Genomic DNA, 14,366 nt, shown 5'->3' on the forward strand with positions numbered 1-14,366 from the left:
TAGTAATACTCAGTACTGTAGGCCTACCTGTATGATGTCTAGGCCAGGCTGAGGGTACTCCAGAACAGTAGTAATACTCAGTGCTGTAGGCCTACCTGTATGATGTCTAGGCCAGGCTGAGGGTACTCCAGGACAGTAGTAATAATCAGTGCTGTAGGCCTACCTGTATGATGTCTAGGCCATGCTGAGGGTACTCCAGGACAGTAGTAATAATCAGTACTGTTGGCCTACCTGTATGATGTCTAGGCCAGGCTGAGGGTACTCCAGGACAGTAGTAATACTCAGTGCTGTAGGCCTACCTGTATGATGTCTAGGCCAGGCTGAGGGTACTCCAGAACAGTAATACTACTCAGTGCTGTAGGCCTACCTGTATGATGTCTAGGCCAGGCTGAGGGTACTCCAGGAGAGTAATAATACTCAGTGCTGTAGGCCTACCTGTATGATGTCTAGGCCAGGCTGAGGGTACTCCAGGAGAGTAATAATACTCAGTGCTGTAGGCCTACCTGTATGATGTCTAGGCCAGGCTGAGGGTACTCCAGAACAGTAGTAATACTCAGTACTGTAGGCCTACCTGTATGATGTCTAGGCCAGGCTGAGGGTACTCCAGAACAGTAGTAATACTCAGTACTGTAGGCCTACCTGTATGATGTCTAGGCCAGGCTGAGGGTACTCCAGAACAGTAGTAATACTCAGTGCTGTAGGCCTACCTGTATGATGTCTAGGCCAGGCTGAGGGTACTCCAGGACAGTAGTAATAATCAGTGCTGTAGGCCTACCTGTATGATGTCTAGGCCAGGCTGAGGGTACTCCAGGACAGTAGTAATAATCAGTACTGTTGGCCTACCTGTATGATGTCTAGGCCAGGCTGAGGGTACTCCAGGACAGTAGTAATACTCAGTGCTGTAGGCCTACCTGTATGATGTCTAGGCCAGGCTGAGGGTACTCCAGAACAGTAGTAATACTCAGTACTGTTGGTCTACCTGTATGATGTCTAGGCCAGGCTGAGGGTACTCCAGGACAGTAGTAATACTCAGTGCTGTAGGCCTACCTGTATGATGTCTAGGCCAGGCTGAGGGTACTCCAGAACAGTAGTAATACTCAGTACTGTTGGTCTACCTGTATGATGTCTAGGCCAGGCTGAGGGTACTCCAGAACAGTAGTAATACTCAGTACTGTTGGCCTACCTGTATGATGTCTAGGCCAGGCTGAGGGTACTCCAGAACAGTAATAATACTCAGTACTGTAGGCCTACCTGTATGATGTCTAGGCCAGGCTGAGGGTACTCCAGAACAGTAATAATACTCAGTGCTGTAGGCCTACCTGTATGATGTCTAGGCCAGGCTGAGGGTACTCCAGAACAGTAGTAATACTCAGTGCTGTAGGCCTACCTGTATGATGTCTAGGCCAGGCTGAGGGTACTCCAGGACAGTAGTAATACTCAGTACTGTAGGCCTACCTGTATGATGTCTAGGCCAGGCTGAGGGTACTCCAGGACAGTAGTAATACTCAGTGCTGTAGACCTACCTGTATGATGTATAGGCCAGGCTGAGGGTAGTCCAGGACAGTAATAATACTCAGTGCTGTAGGCCTACCTGTATGATGTCTAGGCCAGGCTGAGGGTACTCCAGAACAGGAAGCTGCTCATCAATGTTCATCAGACCAATCTCATCTGGTTCTGCCCCCTGACTCACCAGATACACCACTTCCTGAAGGAGACTGGTACCTGGGATAGGGAGAGAGGGTGGGGGGAGGGGGGGGGGGGAGATGGTGAGAAAAAGGTAGAGAGGAGAAAGAGAGAATCAAGAGGAATAAGTAAATGGGTAGTTGTTTGTCTAAATGTAAAATGACACCAATGAGGGAAAAATTCACAGCCCAAAACACACCATTATAGTGCTATGTTTAGCAAACATTTACCAACCTCACACTCCAAATGATCTACACGGAACAAAAATATAAACGCAACATGCAACAATTTCAAAGATTTTACTAAGCTACAGTTCATATAAGGACATTTGTCAATTGAAATAAAGGCCATAATCTATTTATTTCACATGACCGGGAATACAGATATGCATCTGTTGGTCACAGAAACCTTCTAAAAAGGTAGGGGCGTGGATCAGAAAACCAGTCAGTATCTGGTGTGATCACCATTTACCTCATGCAGCGCAACACATCTCCATCCCATAGAGTTGATCAGGCTGTTGATTGTGGCCTGTGGAATGTTGTCCCACTCCTCTTCAATGGCAATGCAAAGTTGCTGGATATTGGAGGGAACTGGAACACGCTGTCATACACGTCAATCCAGAGCATCCCAAACATGCTCAATGGGTAACATGTCTGGTGAGTATGCAGGCCATTGACGAACTGGGACATTTACAGCTTCCAGGAATTGTGTACATATCCTTGCGACATGGGCTGTGCATTATCATGCTGGAACATGAGGTGATAGGGACGGATGAATGGCACAACCCCACCGACACCATGGGGCACTCTGTTCACAATCAGCAAACCTCTCGCCCACACGACGCTGGTCTGCGGTTGTGAGGCCGGTTTGACGTACTGCCAAATTCTCTAAAACTACGTTGTAGGCAGCTTATGGTAGAGAAATTAACATTAAATTCAGTGGCAACAGCTCTGGTGGACATTCCTGCAGTCAGCATGCCAATTGCACGCTCCCTCAAAACTTGAGACATCTGTCGCATTATGCTGTGTGACAAAACTGCATTTTTGAGTAGCCTTTTATTGTTCCTGTATAATGATCATGCTGTTTAATCAGCTTATTGATATGCCACACCTGTCAGGTGGATGGATTATCTTGGCAAAGGAGAAATGCTCACTATAGGGATGTAAACAAATTGCTGCACAAAATTTGAGAGAAATGTGCTTTTTGTGTGTATGGAACATTTCTGGGATCTTTTATTTCAGCTCATGAAACATGGGACCAACACTAAACATGTTGCGTTTATATTTTTGTGCAGTATAGTTTTATTTCGAATGCTGCAATGCTAGTTTGGCTATTTTAGCTAGCTAACCTTAGCTATGTAGGTAGCTAACCTAGCACCAAAGCTAGCACAGTATCTGGATCTTCCCCTTTTCCTTTTCCACTGCAGTTTCAGATGAGCAGCACTCAGTGAGTCCGTGTTAAACCTTGTGAAAAAGTAGCTAGTGCTCCTAATGGAAGTACCAATGCCAAAGAGGAGAAAAGGACATACATTTTTTTTGCTGAGAATTGTAAAAGAATGAATGGTTACAAGCTAGCTAGCTCACTACACTACAATTCATAATGGACTGGTAATATGTAGGCAGCTAGCTAGCTATACATATTTTGCCAGACAGTAAATAAATTATTTAGCTAATAAATCAGAATCTAATTCATGTTAATAAGTTATCCCCATCATTGTTCAGGTCAGCCATTTTTGTCATATAATGGTATTTGGTCAAATTATTATGGCACGGTTCAAAGACAGGCAATAGAGAGTGAGAGAGAGAAAGCACCACCCATGTTGAGGCAGGGAGAGGACGAACAGGTCATCAGGTGAGTACTTGGAATTTGTGTTATAAGGCAGTCTGGTAAAGCACTTTGACCAGCAATTTACATTGCACACAGATTGGAACTATCAGTTCAACTCCTCATCTTTGCTGACTAAGTCCAAGTGCTAAAACAAAACAGTTGGTGCCTAGATTCTGATTTCATACTGTTGTCATGGCAGGGGACAGAGACAGTCAGTGGAGAGAGCGAGAGAGAGAGAGCATTGCCCATGTTGAGGCAGGGAGAGGACGAATAGGTCATCAGGTGAGAATTTGGAATGTAGTTGTGAAGAAACAATGGTGAACACACAAATTAAATATTGAAATGTAGTCCTATAAGACATGCTTTGTAGATGTATTATTGTTTAAGTTTATTCATATGTCGGCAATAGAAAGGCCCATCTATTTTGGCAATAGAAAGTAAGACACTGTTTGTCATGTTTGTTGAAGGGGACTTAGCCACATGTCAGGGACCAGTTGAGCACAGATGACAGGGGCAGAGCCACCGAACAAATAGAAGTTGTCGACATCAGCACCAGCACAAAGCCAAACCAACCACATCCCAAGTTTATTGTAATCCAGAAGTGAGCTGACAGAGTTTTATCATTTCAAGCGAAGTGGTTTCAAGATTCCCCCTGGCTGCATTACAGTGCCTCTTTAAAGGGGGTTTTCCAAAGTTTTTCTGAATAAGAGGTCATGCTTTGGTAAAAACTCAGACCCTGCCTTTTATTGTCCCCAGCACAAGGTGCACCTGTGTAATGATTATGCTGTTTAATCAGCTTCTTGATATGCCACACATGTCAGGTGGATGGATTATCTTGGCAAAGAAGAAATGCTCACTAACAGGGATGTAAACAAATTGGAGCACAAAATTCGATAGAAATATGTTTTTTGTGCACATGGAACATTTCTGTGATCTGTTATTTCAGCTCATGAAACATGGAACCAACACTTAACACGTTGCGTTTATATTTTTGTGCAGTATAGTTTTACACTGAATGCTGCAATGCTAGTTTGGCAATTTTAGCTAACCTTAGCTAGCACCAGGCTTTAGAAATTGGAAGAAGACTATTGAGAAGTTTTCAGCTCATGCTAAAAGAGTTCACAAAAATCAAACCCGTGGACTCACAGTTATCTACTGCTTTAGCCAGACAAGAAGAGGAAGCAAGACATTGTCTACTGAAAATTGTAGGTTCAGTGACGTTCTTCGCAAGACAGGGTGGGGCCTTAAGAGGTCATGAGGAAGAACATGAAAATCTTTAGGAACTTTTAAAAGACAGAAGACGACAAAGTCCTTCAGAGCTGGTTAAAGAGGCGCAACCATGATTACACTAGCCCTAAGATACAGAATGATATTCTTAACTTAATGAGAAATTACATAATTTGAAGAATAGCCAAAATCATCTGATTTCTCCCCTCCCCCCCAACAACACAAAGTTACGCCTTTGGCTGTCGGACAGGCGAACAGTGAGTATTGACTGTCCACTTGGGTAGTGCTATAAGCATTTTTCTACGTCTGGCCATGCTTTCCACCTGGCTACCCCTACCCCGGTCAACTGCCCGGCACCCCCCACAGCAACTTGCCCAAGCCTCCCCCATTTCTCCTTCACCCAAATTCAGATAACTGATGTTCTGAAAGAGCTGCAAAATCTGGACCCCTACAAATCAGCCGGGCTAGACAATCTGAACCCCTCTTTCTAAAATGATCTGCCGAAATTGTTGCAACCCATATTACTAGCCTGTTCAACCTCTCTTTCGTATCGTCTGAGATTCCCAAAGATTGGAAAGCTGTCGCGATCATCCCCCTCTTCAAAGGGGGAGACACTCTGGACACAAACTGCTACAGACCTATATCTATCCTACCCTGCCTTTCTAAGGTCTTCGAAAGCTAAGTTAACAAACAGATTACCGACCATTTCGAATCCCACCGTACCTTCTCCGCTATGCAATCTGGTTTCAAAACTGGTCATGGGTGCACCTCAGCCACGCTCAAGGTCCTAAACAATATCATAACCGCCATCGATAAGAAACATTACTGTGCAGCCGTATTCATCGACTTACTACTTCTCTGATAGAGTTCAGTGTGTCAAATCGGAGGGCCTGTTGTCTGGACCTCTGGCAGTCTCTATGGGGGTGCCACAGGGTTCAATTCTTGGGCCGACTCTCTTCTCTGTATACATCAATGATGTTGCTCTTGCTGCTGGTGATTCTCTGATCCACCTCTACGCAGACGACACCATTCTGTATACTTCTGGCCCTACTTTGGACACTGTGTTAACTAACATCTAGACGAGCTTCAATGCCATACAACTCTCCTTCCGTTGCCTCCAACTGCTCTTAAATGCAAGTAAAACTAAATGCATGCTCTTCAACCGATCGCTGCCCGCACCTGTCCGCCCGTCCAGCATCACTACTCTGGACGGTTCTGACTTAGAATATGTGGACAACTACAAATACCTAGGTGTCTGGTTAGACTGTAAACTCTCCTTCCAGACTCACATTAACCATCTCCAATCCAAAATTAAATCTAGAATCAGCTTCCTATTTTGCAACAAAGCCTCCTTCACTCATGCTGCCAAACATACCCTCGTAAAACTGACCATCCTACTGATCCTCGACTTCGGCGATGTCATTTACAAAATAGCCTCCAACACTACTCAACAATTGGATGCAGTCTATCACAGTGCCATCCGTTTTGTCACCAAAGCCCCATATACTACCCACCATTGCGACCTGTCCTCTCTCGTTGGCTGGCCCTCGCTTCATATTCGTCGTCAAACCCACTGGCTCCAGGTCATCTACAAGTCTCTGCTAGGTAAAACCCCACCTTATCTCAGCTCACTGGTCACCATAGCAGCACCCACCAGTAGCACTCGCTCCAGCAGGTATATTTCACTAGTCACCCACAAAGCCAATTCCTCCTTTGGCTGCCTTTCCTTCCAGTTCTCTGCTGCCAATGACTGGAACGAACTGCAAAAATCACTGAAGCTGGAGACTCATATCTCCCTCACTAGCTTTAAGCACCAGCTGTCAGAGCAGCTCACAGATCACTGCACCTGTACATAGCCCATCTGTAAATAGCCCATCCAACTACCCCTTCCACATACTGTATTTATTTATTTATCTTTCTCCTTTGCACCCCAGTATCTCTACTTGCACATTCATCTTCTGCACATCATTCCCTCCAGTGTTTAATTGCTATATTGTAATTACTTCGCCACTATGGCCTATTTATTGCCTTACCTCCCTTATCTTACCTTATTTGCACATACTGTATATAGACTTTTTTCCTACTGTATTATTGACTTTATGTTTGTTTATTCCATGTGTAACTCTGTGTTGTTGTATGTGTCGAACTGCTTTGCTTTATTCTTGGCCAGGTCGCAATTGTAAATAAGAACTTGTTCTCAACTAGCCTACCTGGTTAAAAAAAGGTTAAATAAATAAATAAAGATTTTTCATATCGTCAAACCGTCCTTCTCTCATTCCAGGATTTACGGTATAACCGGTTAGTACACAAGGGGGGCGGCAAAAACGTAAAAACATACCATTGGGCATCTGCTACCAGAATTCTAACAAAATGTGCGAATTTCCAAGGAGGCTGCTAGCTAAATATGCAACGAGCACAAACAAAAATAAACAAATTGCAAAGACAGGCAATCCAGCTCATAAAGTTATACATATACAGTTGAAGACGGAAGTTTACATACACTTAGGTTGGAGTCATTAAAAATCATTTTTCAACCACTCCACAAATTTCTTGTTAACAAACTCTAGTTTTGGCAAGTCGGTTAGGACATCTACTTTGTGCATGACACAAGTAATTTTTCCAACAATTGGTTACAGACAGATTATTTCACTTATAATTCACTGCATCACAATTCCAGTGGGTCAGAAGTTTACATACACTAAGTTGACTGTGCCTTTAAACAGCTTGGAAAATTCCAGAAAATGATGTCATGGCTTTAGAAGCTTCTGATAGGCTAATTGACATAATTTGAGTCAATTTGAGGTGTACCTGTAGATGTACTTCAAGGCCTACCTTCAAACTCACTGACACTTTGCTTGACATCATGGGAAAATCAAAAGAAATCAGCCAAGACCTCAGAAAAAAATTGTAGACCTCCACAAGTCTGGTTCATTCTTGGGAGCAATTTCCAAATGCCTGAAGGTACCACGTTCATCTGTACAAACAATAGTATGCAAGTATAAATACCATGGGACCACGTAGCCATCATACCGCTCAGGAAGAAGATGGGTTCTGTCACCTAGAGATGAATGTACTTTGGTGCGAAAAGTGCAAATCAATCCCAGAACAACAGCAAAGGACCTTGTGAAGATGCAGGAGAAAACAGGTACAAAAGTATCTATATCCACAGTAAAACGAGTCCTATATCGACATAACCTGAAAGGCCACTCAGCAAGGAAGAAGCCACTGCTCAAAAACCGCCATAAAAAAGTCAGACTACGGTTTGCAACTGCACATGGGGACAAAGATCGTACTTTTTGGAGAAATGTCCTCTGGTCTGATGAAACAAAAATAGAACTGTTTGGCCATAATGACCATCGTTATGTTTGGAGGCAAAAAGGGGGAGGCTTGCAAGCTGAAGAACACCATCCCAACCGTGAAGCACGGGGGTGGCAGCATCATGTTGTGGGGGTGCTTTGCTGTAGGAGGGACTGGTGCACTTCACAAAATAGATGGCATCATGAGGTAGGAAAATGATACGGATATGTTGAAGCAACATCTCAAGACATCAGTCAGGAAGTTAAAGCTTGGTCGCAAATGGGTCTTCCAAATGGACAATGACCCCAAGCATACTTCCAAAGTTGTGACAAAATGGCTTAAGGATAACAAAGTCAAGGTATTGGAGTGGCCATCACAAAGCCCTGACCTCAACCTATAGAACATTTGTGGGCAGAATTGAAAAAGCGTGTGTGAGCAAGGAGGCCTACAAACCCGACTCAGTTACACCAGCTCTGTCAGGAGGAATGGGCCAAAATTCACCCAACTTATTGTGGGTAGCTTGTGGAAGGCTACCCAAAACATTTGACCCAAGTTAAACAATTTAAAGGCAATGCTACCAAATACTAATTGAATGTATGTAAACTTTTGACACACTGTGATGAAAGAAATGAAAGCTGAAATAAATCATTCTCTCTACTATTCACATTCTTAAAATAAAGTGGTGATCCTAAATGACCTAAGACAGGGATTTTTACTAGGATTAAATATCATGAATTGTGAAAATCTGAGTTTAAATGTATTTGGCTAAGGTGTATGTAAACGTTCAACTTCATCTGTATAGGTAGGAGATACTTAATGTTATTTTTGGTGCGTTTGAACATTTATAAGCGAATGTGAACGAGAGACATTGTACAAATGAACAAAGTTTTGATGCATGCTTGTCTGATCTGAAGCAGCATGTGTACAAGCTGTGTCTGTCTGGGGTCACCTGCTCTACTCAGAGAAGAAGGGGGAGAAGCAGACAGGCCGAGAACGGAGGAGAAAAAACGCAAGGAAACCAAAAGACAGCAGTGGCAACAGTCCAGATAACTCACCCAAAGGGCTTTGACTTCTCAAACACGGCAGAAAGCTTACACAATATGATGCCCCATCACCTTATTAATTCATTAACTTACTTAGATAACTAGCCAGTTAAACTTAGAGGTCGCGTTAACAGAGAATTCTTCATTTTTCACAGCAGGAAAAAAAGATAAAACACATAAGATATCTCTTGCTGTGTTTTATATATTCACAAATCTAAAATGCTTCTCTTTGTAATTTCTGCTCGGCGTCAGACAAATGTTGTGCTTCAGTTACACTTCTCTACTAGGATGAGAATTCATAAATGGGCATTCTATCAGTAGACAGTTTCTATCAGTAGACAGTTTCTATCAGTAGACAGTTTCTATCAGTAGACAGTTTCTATCAGCAGACAGTTTCTATCAGCAGACAGTTTCTATCAGTAGACAGTTTCTATCAGCAGACAGTTTCTATCAGTAGACAGTTTCTATCAGTAGACAGTTTCTATCAGCAGACAGTTTCTATCAGCAGACAGTTTCTATCAGTAGACAGTTTCTATCAGTAGACAGTTTCTATCAGCAGACAGTTTCTATCAGTAGACAGTTTCTATCAGCAGACAGTTTCTATCAGCAGACAGTTTCTATCAGCAGACAGTTTCTATCAGCAGACAGTTTCTATCAGCAGACAGTTTCTATCAGTATACAGATTCTATCAGCAGACAGTTTCTATCAGCAGACAGCGCTCTGACTGAGGTGTAGCTTTTTCTCAGGTACTTTTTTTCTGCACTTTTCTCAGGTAAAATTCAAGATGAACTTTAATCAAAACATTAGGAAGTGTAGATGGCTACATTATATATATGATAAACATTAGAAATGATGGCCATACATAGTTTTTGCAAAAAAATACCTTGCTTTTTGATTGTAAACTCATTTACTTGTGTGGCTGCCAGCCAAATAGTGGCGCACTTCTGCAGTCATCTGATGAAAATTAAGCTATTTTCTGTTGAATGGCCTATAGGCTATGAAGTGCATGCTCTGAGAAGCACAGAGCATAGTTATATTTCTAAGATACACTATATATTCAAAAGTATGTGGACACCCCTTCAAATTTGTGGATTCGGCTATTTCAGCCACAACCGTTGCTGACAGGTGTATAAAACTGAGCAAACAGCCATGCAATCTCCATAGACAAACCTTGGCAGTAGAATGGCCTTACTGAAGAGCTCAGTGACTTTCAACGCGGCACCATAGGATGCCACCTTTCCAACAAGTCAGTTCATCAAATTTCTGCCCTGCCAGACCTGCCCTGGTCAACTGTAAGTGCTGCTATTGTGAAGTGGAAATGTCTAGGAGCAACAACGGCTCAGCCGCGAAGTGGTAGGCCACACAAGTTCACAGAACGGGACCACCGAGTGCTGAAGCGCGTAGCGTGTAAAACTCGTCTGTCCTCGGTTGCGACACTCACTACCGAGTTCCAAATCGCCTCCTTCCCAGAAGAGTGGAGACTGTTATAGCAGCAAAGGGGGGACCAACTCCATATTAATGCCCATGATTTTGGAATGAGATGGTCGATAAGCAGGTGTTCACATACTTTTGGGCCTGCAGTATATGTAAAATGGCGTAGAATTGCATGAAATGTTTATAAAAGGTTATTTTTATGCGATGAAAGATTCATGCAATGCTTTTACTTTAAAGGAGATCTTTCCACCCCTACTCTTGTCCACGGTGGTCTGAGAACCCACAACCTTCTGGCCTACATTCCTGTGTTGCCATGTAATGCTTACAAGACGAAGAACAGTTTCTAAAACTGCATATCCAAGACCCTGGTCTGTCCAAGAAGTGAGGGTAAACGGTAGACATGTTCTCTGCTATCCACTTTGTTTTAATTCTTATTTTGGGTACAGGGGAGGGTCAGTTTTTTCAGGGAGGGTTTAGGTCATATATTTAGCTGGAGGGAGGGCCAGCCATTTGCGTTTCAGAGGTCTGATTCTATCCATGTAACCCTTATTATAAATAACATTCACTCCCTTACAGTGCTAATATTGTAGGGAACACCATCACTGATCACTGACTGACAGCCTGCATCTGTTTCTAGGCCTAGGGAGCATAGCAACCCAGACTGCTCCCACCTCTCTTCTTCTCTCCTTCTCTCTCCTGCAATTGTAATTTACTCGTGCAGACCCAGATATAGGCACTGCTGGAATCCTGTGTGGACAGAGAAGAGACATTAAAGGAATAATTGCTATATATGTCTCTGAAAGATTTGACTCCCAAAATGAACTTGAGGGAAGACGGATATTTACGTCCACCTAGTCACGTGACCAGGAGGACCCACCCGCGCCGCGAGTTCTGCTCCAGCACAGGTTGTCAACACACAAGTGCGTCACACTCAAGCACCGCGTAGACCGGTCCGCACCAGCACAGCACTGCGCAAAGCAAGCTGGTTGAGACAGAAAGAGACGGATGTAAACAGTAATCCGAGGCCTGAAAATGCAATACATTGTCTGTGTATCCTCCGATAACAGACGTCAACAGCGAATGGATGCGAAGTGCGCAGGCGTTTAACGTAACTCGAAGGTTCCCATGATAAGTTATTTAGCCTGCTGCAGGCTATGTTTGGAGAGAGGTAAACATTTACGCCCTTCCCTAATAGGCCAGTGAAACTCAGCACACAATGCAATAATAAACTCACAAGGACTCAACTGGAGACATTTGCGTTTATTACACACGACACAATAAGACGAAAGAAATGTAAAGCAACTATAGACCTACACCTAAGACCCTGCATTCTCAAGCCTACAGCATGCTGCATCTAGTGTGGGTACTGCACTAATATATTGCATAGCATCAACACATGCCAATATTGTTTACCTGACTTGGGATACGTGACAATCCATATGTCGCTACTTCTGAGGGAGAAGTTGGCGATCTCCTCCATCTTTCCTCTGCAGAAGGGTGGAAGTCGCACTCCATCAAACTCGAAGTATTTGCTCTCAAACTCTATCGGGGTGCTTGGCGTGTCTGCCTCGCTCTCGGCCATCCTCAAAACGGGCACTAAACGAAAATATATTTGCAATCAATTTTGAGAGCGATAATATCTCGAGTTGAGATATATGGTTAGGCTAGGACGTGATAGTCCGCGAGCGAAGTACGCATTGACCTTCAGCCAATCACGTCGTAGCAAAGTGATGTAATGCGATGCGCTCATGTGAGGCGCGCGCCTCCTCTTCAGCATCAGCACCAGTTCGCTCTTGCGTGCTCACTAGTCTCTGTAGCCGGAAGAGGAATGCTTTCAAGCATAGGCTACATGAAGCATTGAAGATGATGCAGATAGGCCTGCTGTTGTTCTTGGAATTAAAAATCAACAGATTAGGTTTTCCAATTCTAGGTGAATGGCATTCTTTATTCGCCTATGGAATGGTTCATGTTTAATCCGAGTAGACTGCTGTCAAGTGAGCCGACGCCCGCAAAACGCTGCCAAGCCATCCGCGCATCAGTCTCCTGAATTTTCTGCGTGAATAGACAACACTTTACGGTATCGCGAGTTTTCGGGTAGAAAAGCTGAGTCGGGATGCACAGATAGAGACAATAGTTACAAATCATACCAAGCAAACAGTTTGAAGCACACTTATTCAATCTTCCACAAAAAAAAGTTTGCCAAATCGTTTGTTTCATTTTCGGGCCTTATCAAACATGACTTTGATATCACGAGTAGATTGAGGCTGCATAGGCTGCAGTAGCCTACAGGGGATACTGTTTACCAAATGGTAAATTGTGAAAGTGATAAGGAAATGTGTTTTAATAAATGATTAGAATATTACACTCCTGAAACCATAAGTCTGAAACCATGTGATTGTATGAAATTGATTAGCCATATGATTGTATGAAATTGATTAGCCATATGATTGTATGAAATTGATTTGAATCATTAGATTATTATAATGCATTTATGTAAGTGTTAGAATCATTCGATTATTATAATACTGTGTGATGGTTTTAGTCAGGGGAATAATAATATATCCTGGAGTGTAGTTCTTAGTCAGAATCAACGTTTTGGGGACAATGTGTCTAGTATTTTGACAACAGACTGTCTGTCAGCCAGATTCGGGGCCGACCTTGGCTGGGACACTGAGAACTTCCCAGTCCCAGGTCTCTCCCTATTTTAGGGGAGGGCAGGAAGACGCTATTCTCACGGACTCCCCTAATCCCTATTGGCAGGCGGATTTGATGGTTTGTGTGGAAGTATGTGTGTCACTATAAATTGAAGGTCTTTGTACTGTGCACGGCAGAACGTTCCGTGAATAAACGTTTAACTATTGTAGACTGGGCCTCTGTCTGTTTTATTTCTATCAGTATCATACAAATCTTGATAGCGCAGACTGAGTAATTAAATTGAATTGGTTAATGAACAGGATAACTTAATTCTCATATCAGAAAGCAAGATGGCTTTGAAGTTAACGGTCGGCCATATTGGAACTCCTCAAAAGGACCAGTCCTATGAATTAATGGAATTCTACAGTTATTTCAATTAAATGTTTCAAGGACGACATTGCATGTATTTAAGTAATTTGTTGTTGAGTGGGGACAGTAAAATATGAATTTTCTAAACATTATGTTTGCGTGCGTCTGTATTCATTCGAAAAATAAAGCACTCCATCACTCTCCTTCTTGGTCAATTAGCCCTTACACAGCCTGGATGTGTGTTGGGTCATTGTCCTGTTGTTGAAAAATGTTGAAAAAGAAATGATAGTCCCACTAAGCGCAAACCAGATGGGATGGTGAACACAGACAGTGTCACAAGCAAAGCACCCCCACACCATCACACCTCCTTCTCCATGCTTCACAGTGGGAACCACACATGGGGAGATCATCCGTTCACCTACTCTGCGTCTCACAAAGACATGGCGGTTGGAAGCAAAAATCTCAAATTTGGACTCATCTGACCAAAGGACAGATTTCCACCGGTCTAATGTCCATTGCTTGTGTTTCTTGGGCCAAGCAAGTCTCTTCTTCTTATTGGTGTCCTTTAGTAGTGGTTTCTTTGCAGCAATTCGACCATGACGGCCTAATTCACGCAGTCTCCTCTGAAAAGTTGATGTTGAGATGTGTCTGTTAGTTGAACTCTGTGAAGCATTTATTTGGGCTGCAATTTCTGAGGCTGGTAACTCTAATGAACGTTTTCCTCTGCAGCAGAGGTAACTGCAGCAGAGGTAACTCTGGGTCTTCCTTTCCTGTGGCGGTCCTCATGACAGCCAGTTTCATCATTGCGCTTGATGGTTTTTGCGACTGCACTTGAAGAAACTTTCAAAGTTC

The 14,366-nt window shown here is 43.2% G+C and overlaps 1 protein-coding gene across 1 annotated transcript in view; it reads right to left on the reverse strand.

Annotated features, from left to right (window-relative positions):
* Positions 1-12,208, reverse strand: part of LOC120050028 (sulfotransferase 4A1-like) — a 38,724-nt gene extending 26,516 nt beyond the window's left edge. Inside the window, exons 1-2 of the mRNA XM_038996626.1 lie at positions 11,925-12,208; positions 1,592-1,722 (exon numbers count right to left, since the gene is read on the reverse strand). Coding sequence (XP_038852554.1) covers positions 1,592-1,722; positions 11,925-12,093 — 300 coding nt within the window. The 5' untranslated portion in view covers positions 12,094-12,208. The remainder of the gene's footprint in view (positions 1-1,591; positions 1,723-11,924) is intronic.
* Between the last annotated feature and the right edge of the window lie 2,158 nt (positions 12,209-14,366).

The sequence above is a fragment of the Salvelinus namaycush genome, chromosome 6 (genome assembly GCF_016432855.1).
Source record: "Salvelinus namaycush isolate Seneca chromosome 6, SaNama_1.0, whole genome shotgun sequence".
In the NCBI taxonomy this organism is placed as follows: domain Eukaryota; kingdom Metazoa; phylum Chordata; class Actinopteri; order Salmoniformes; family Salmonidae; genus Salvelinus; species Salvelinus namaycush.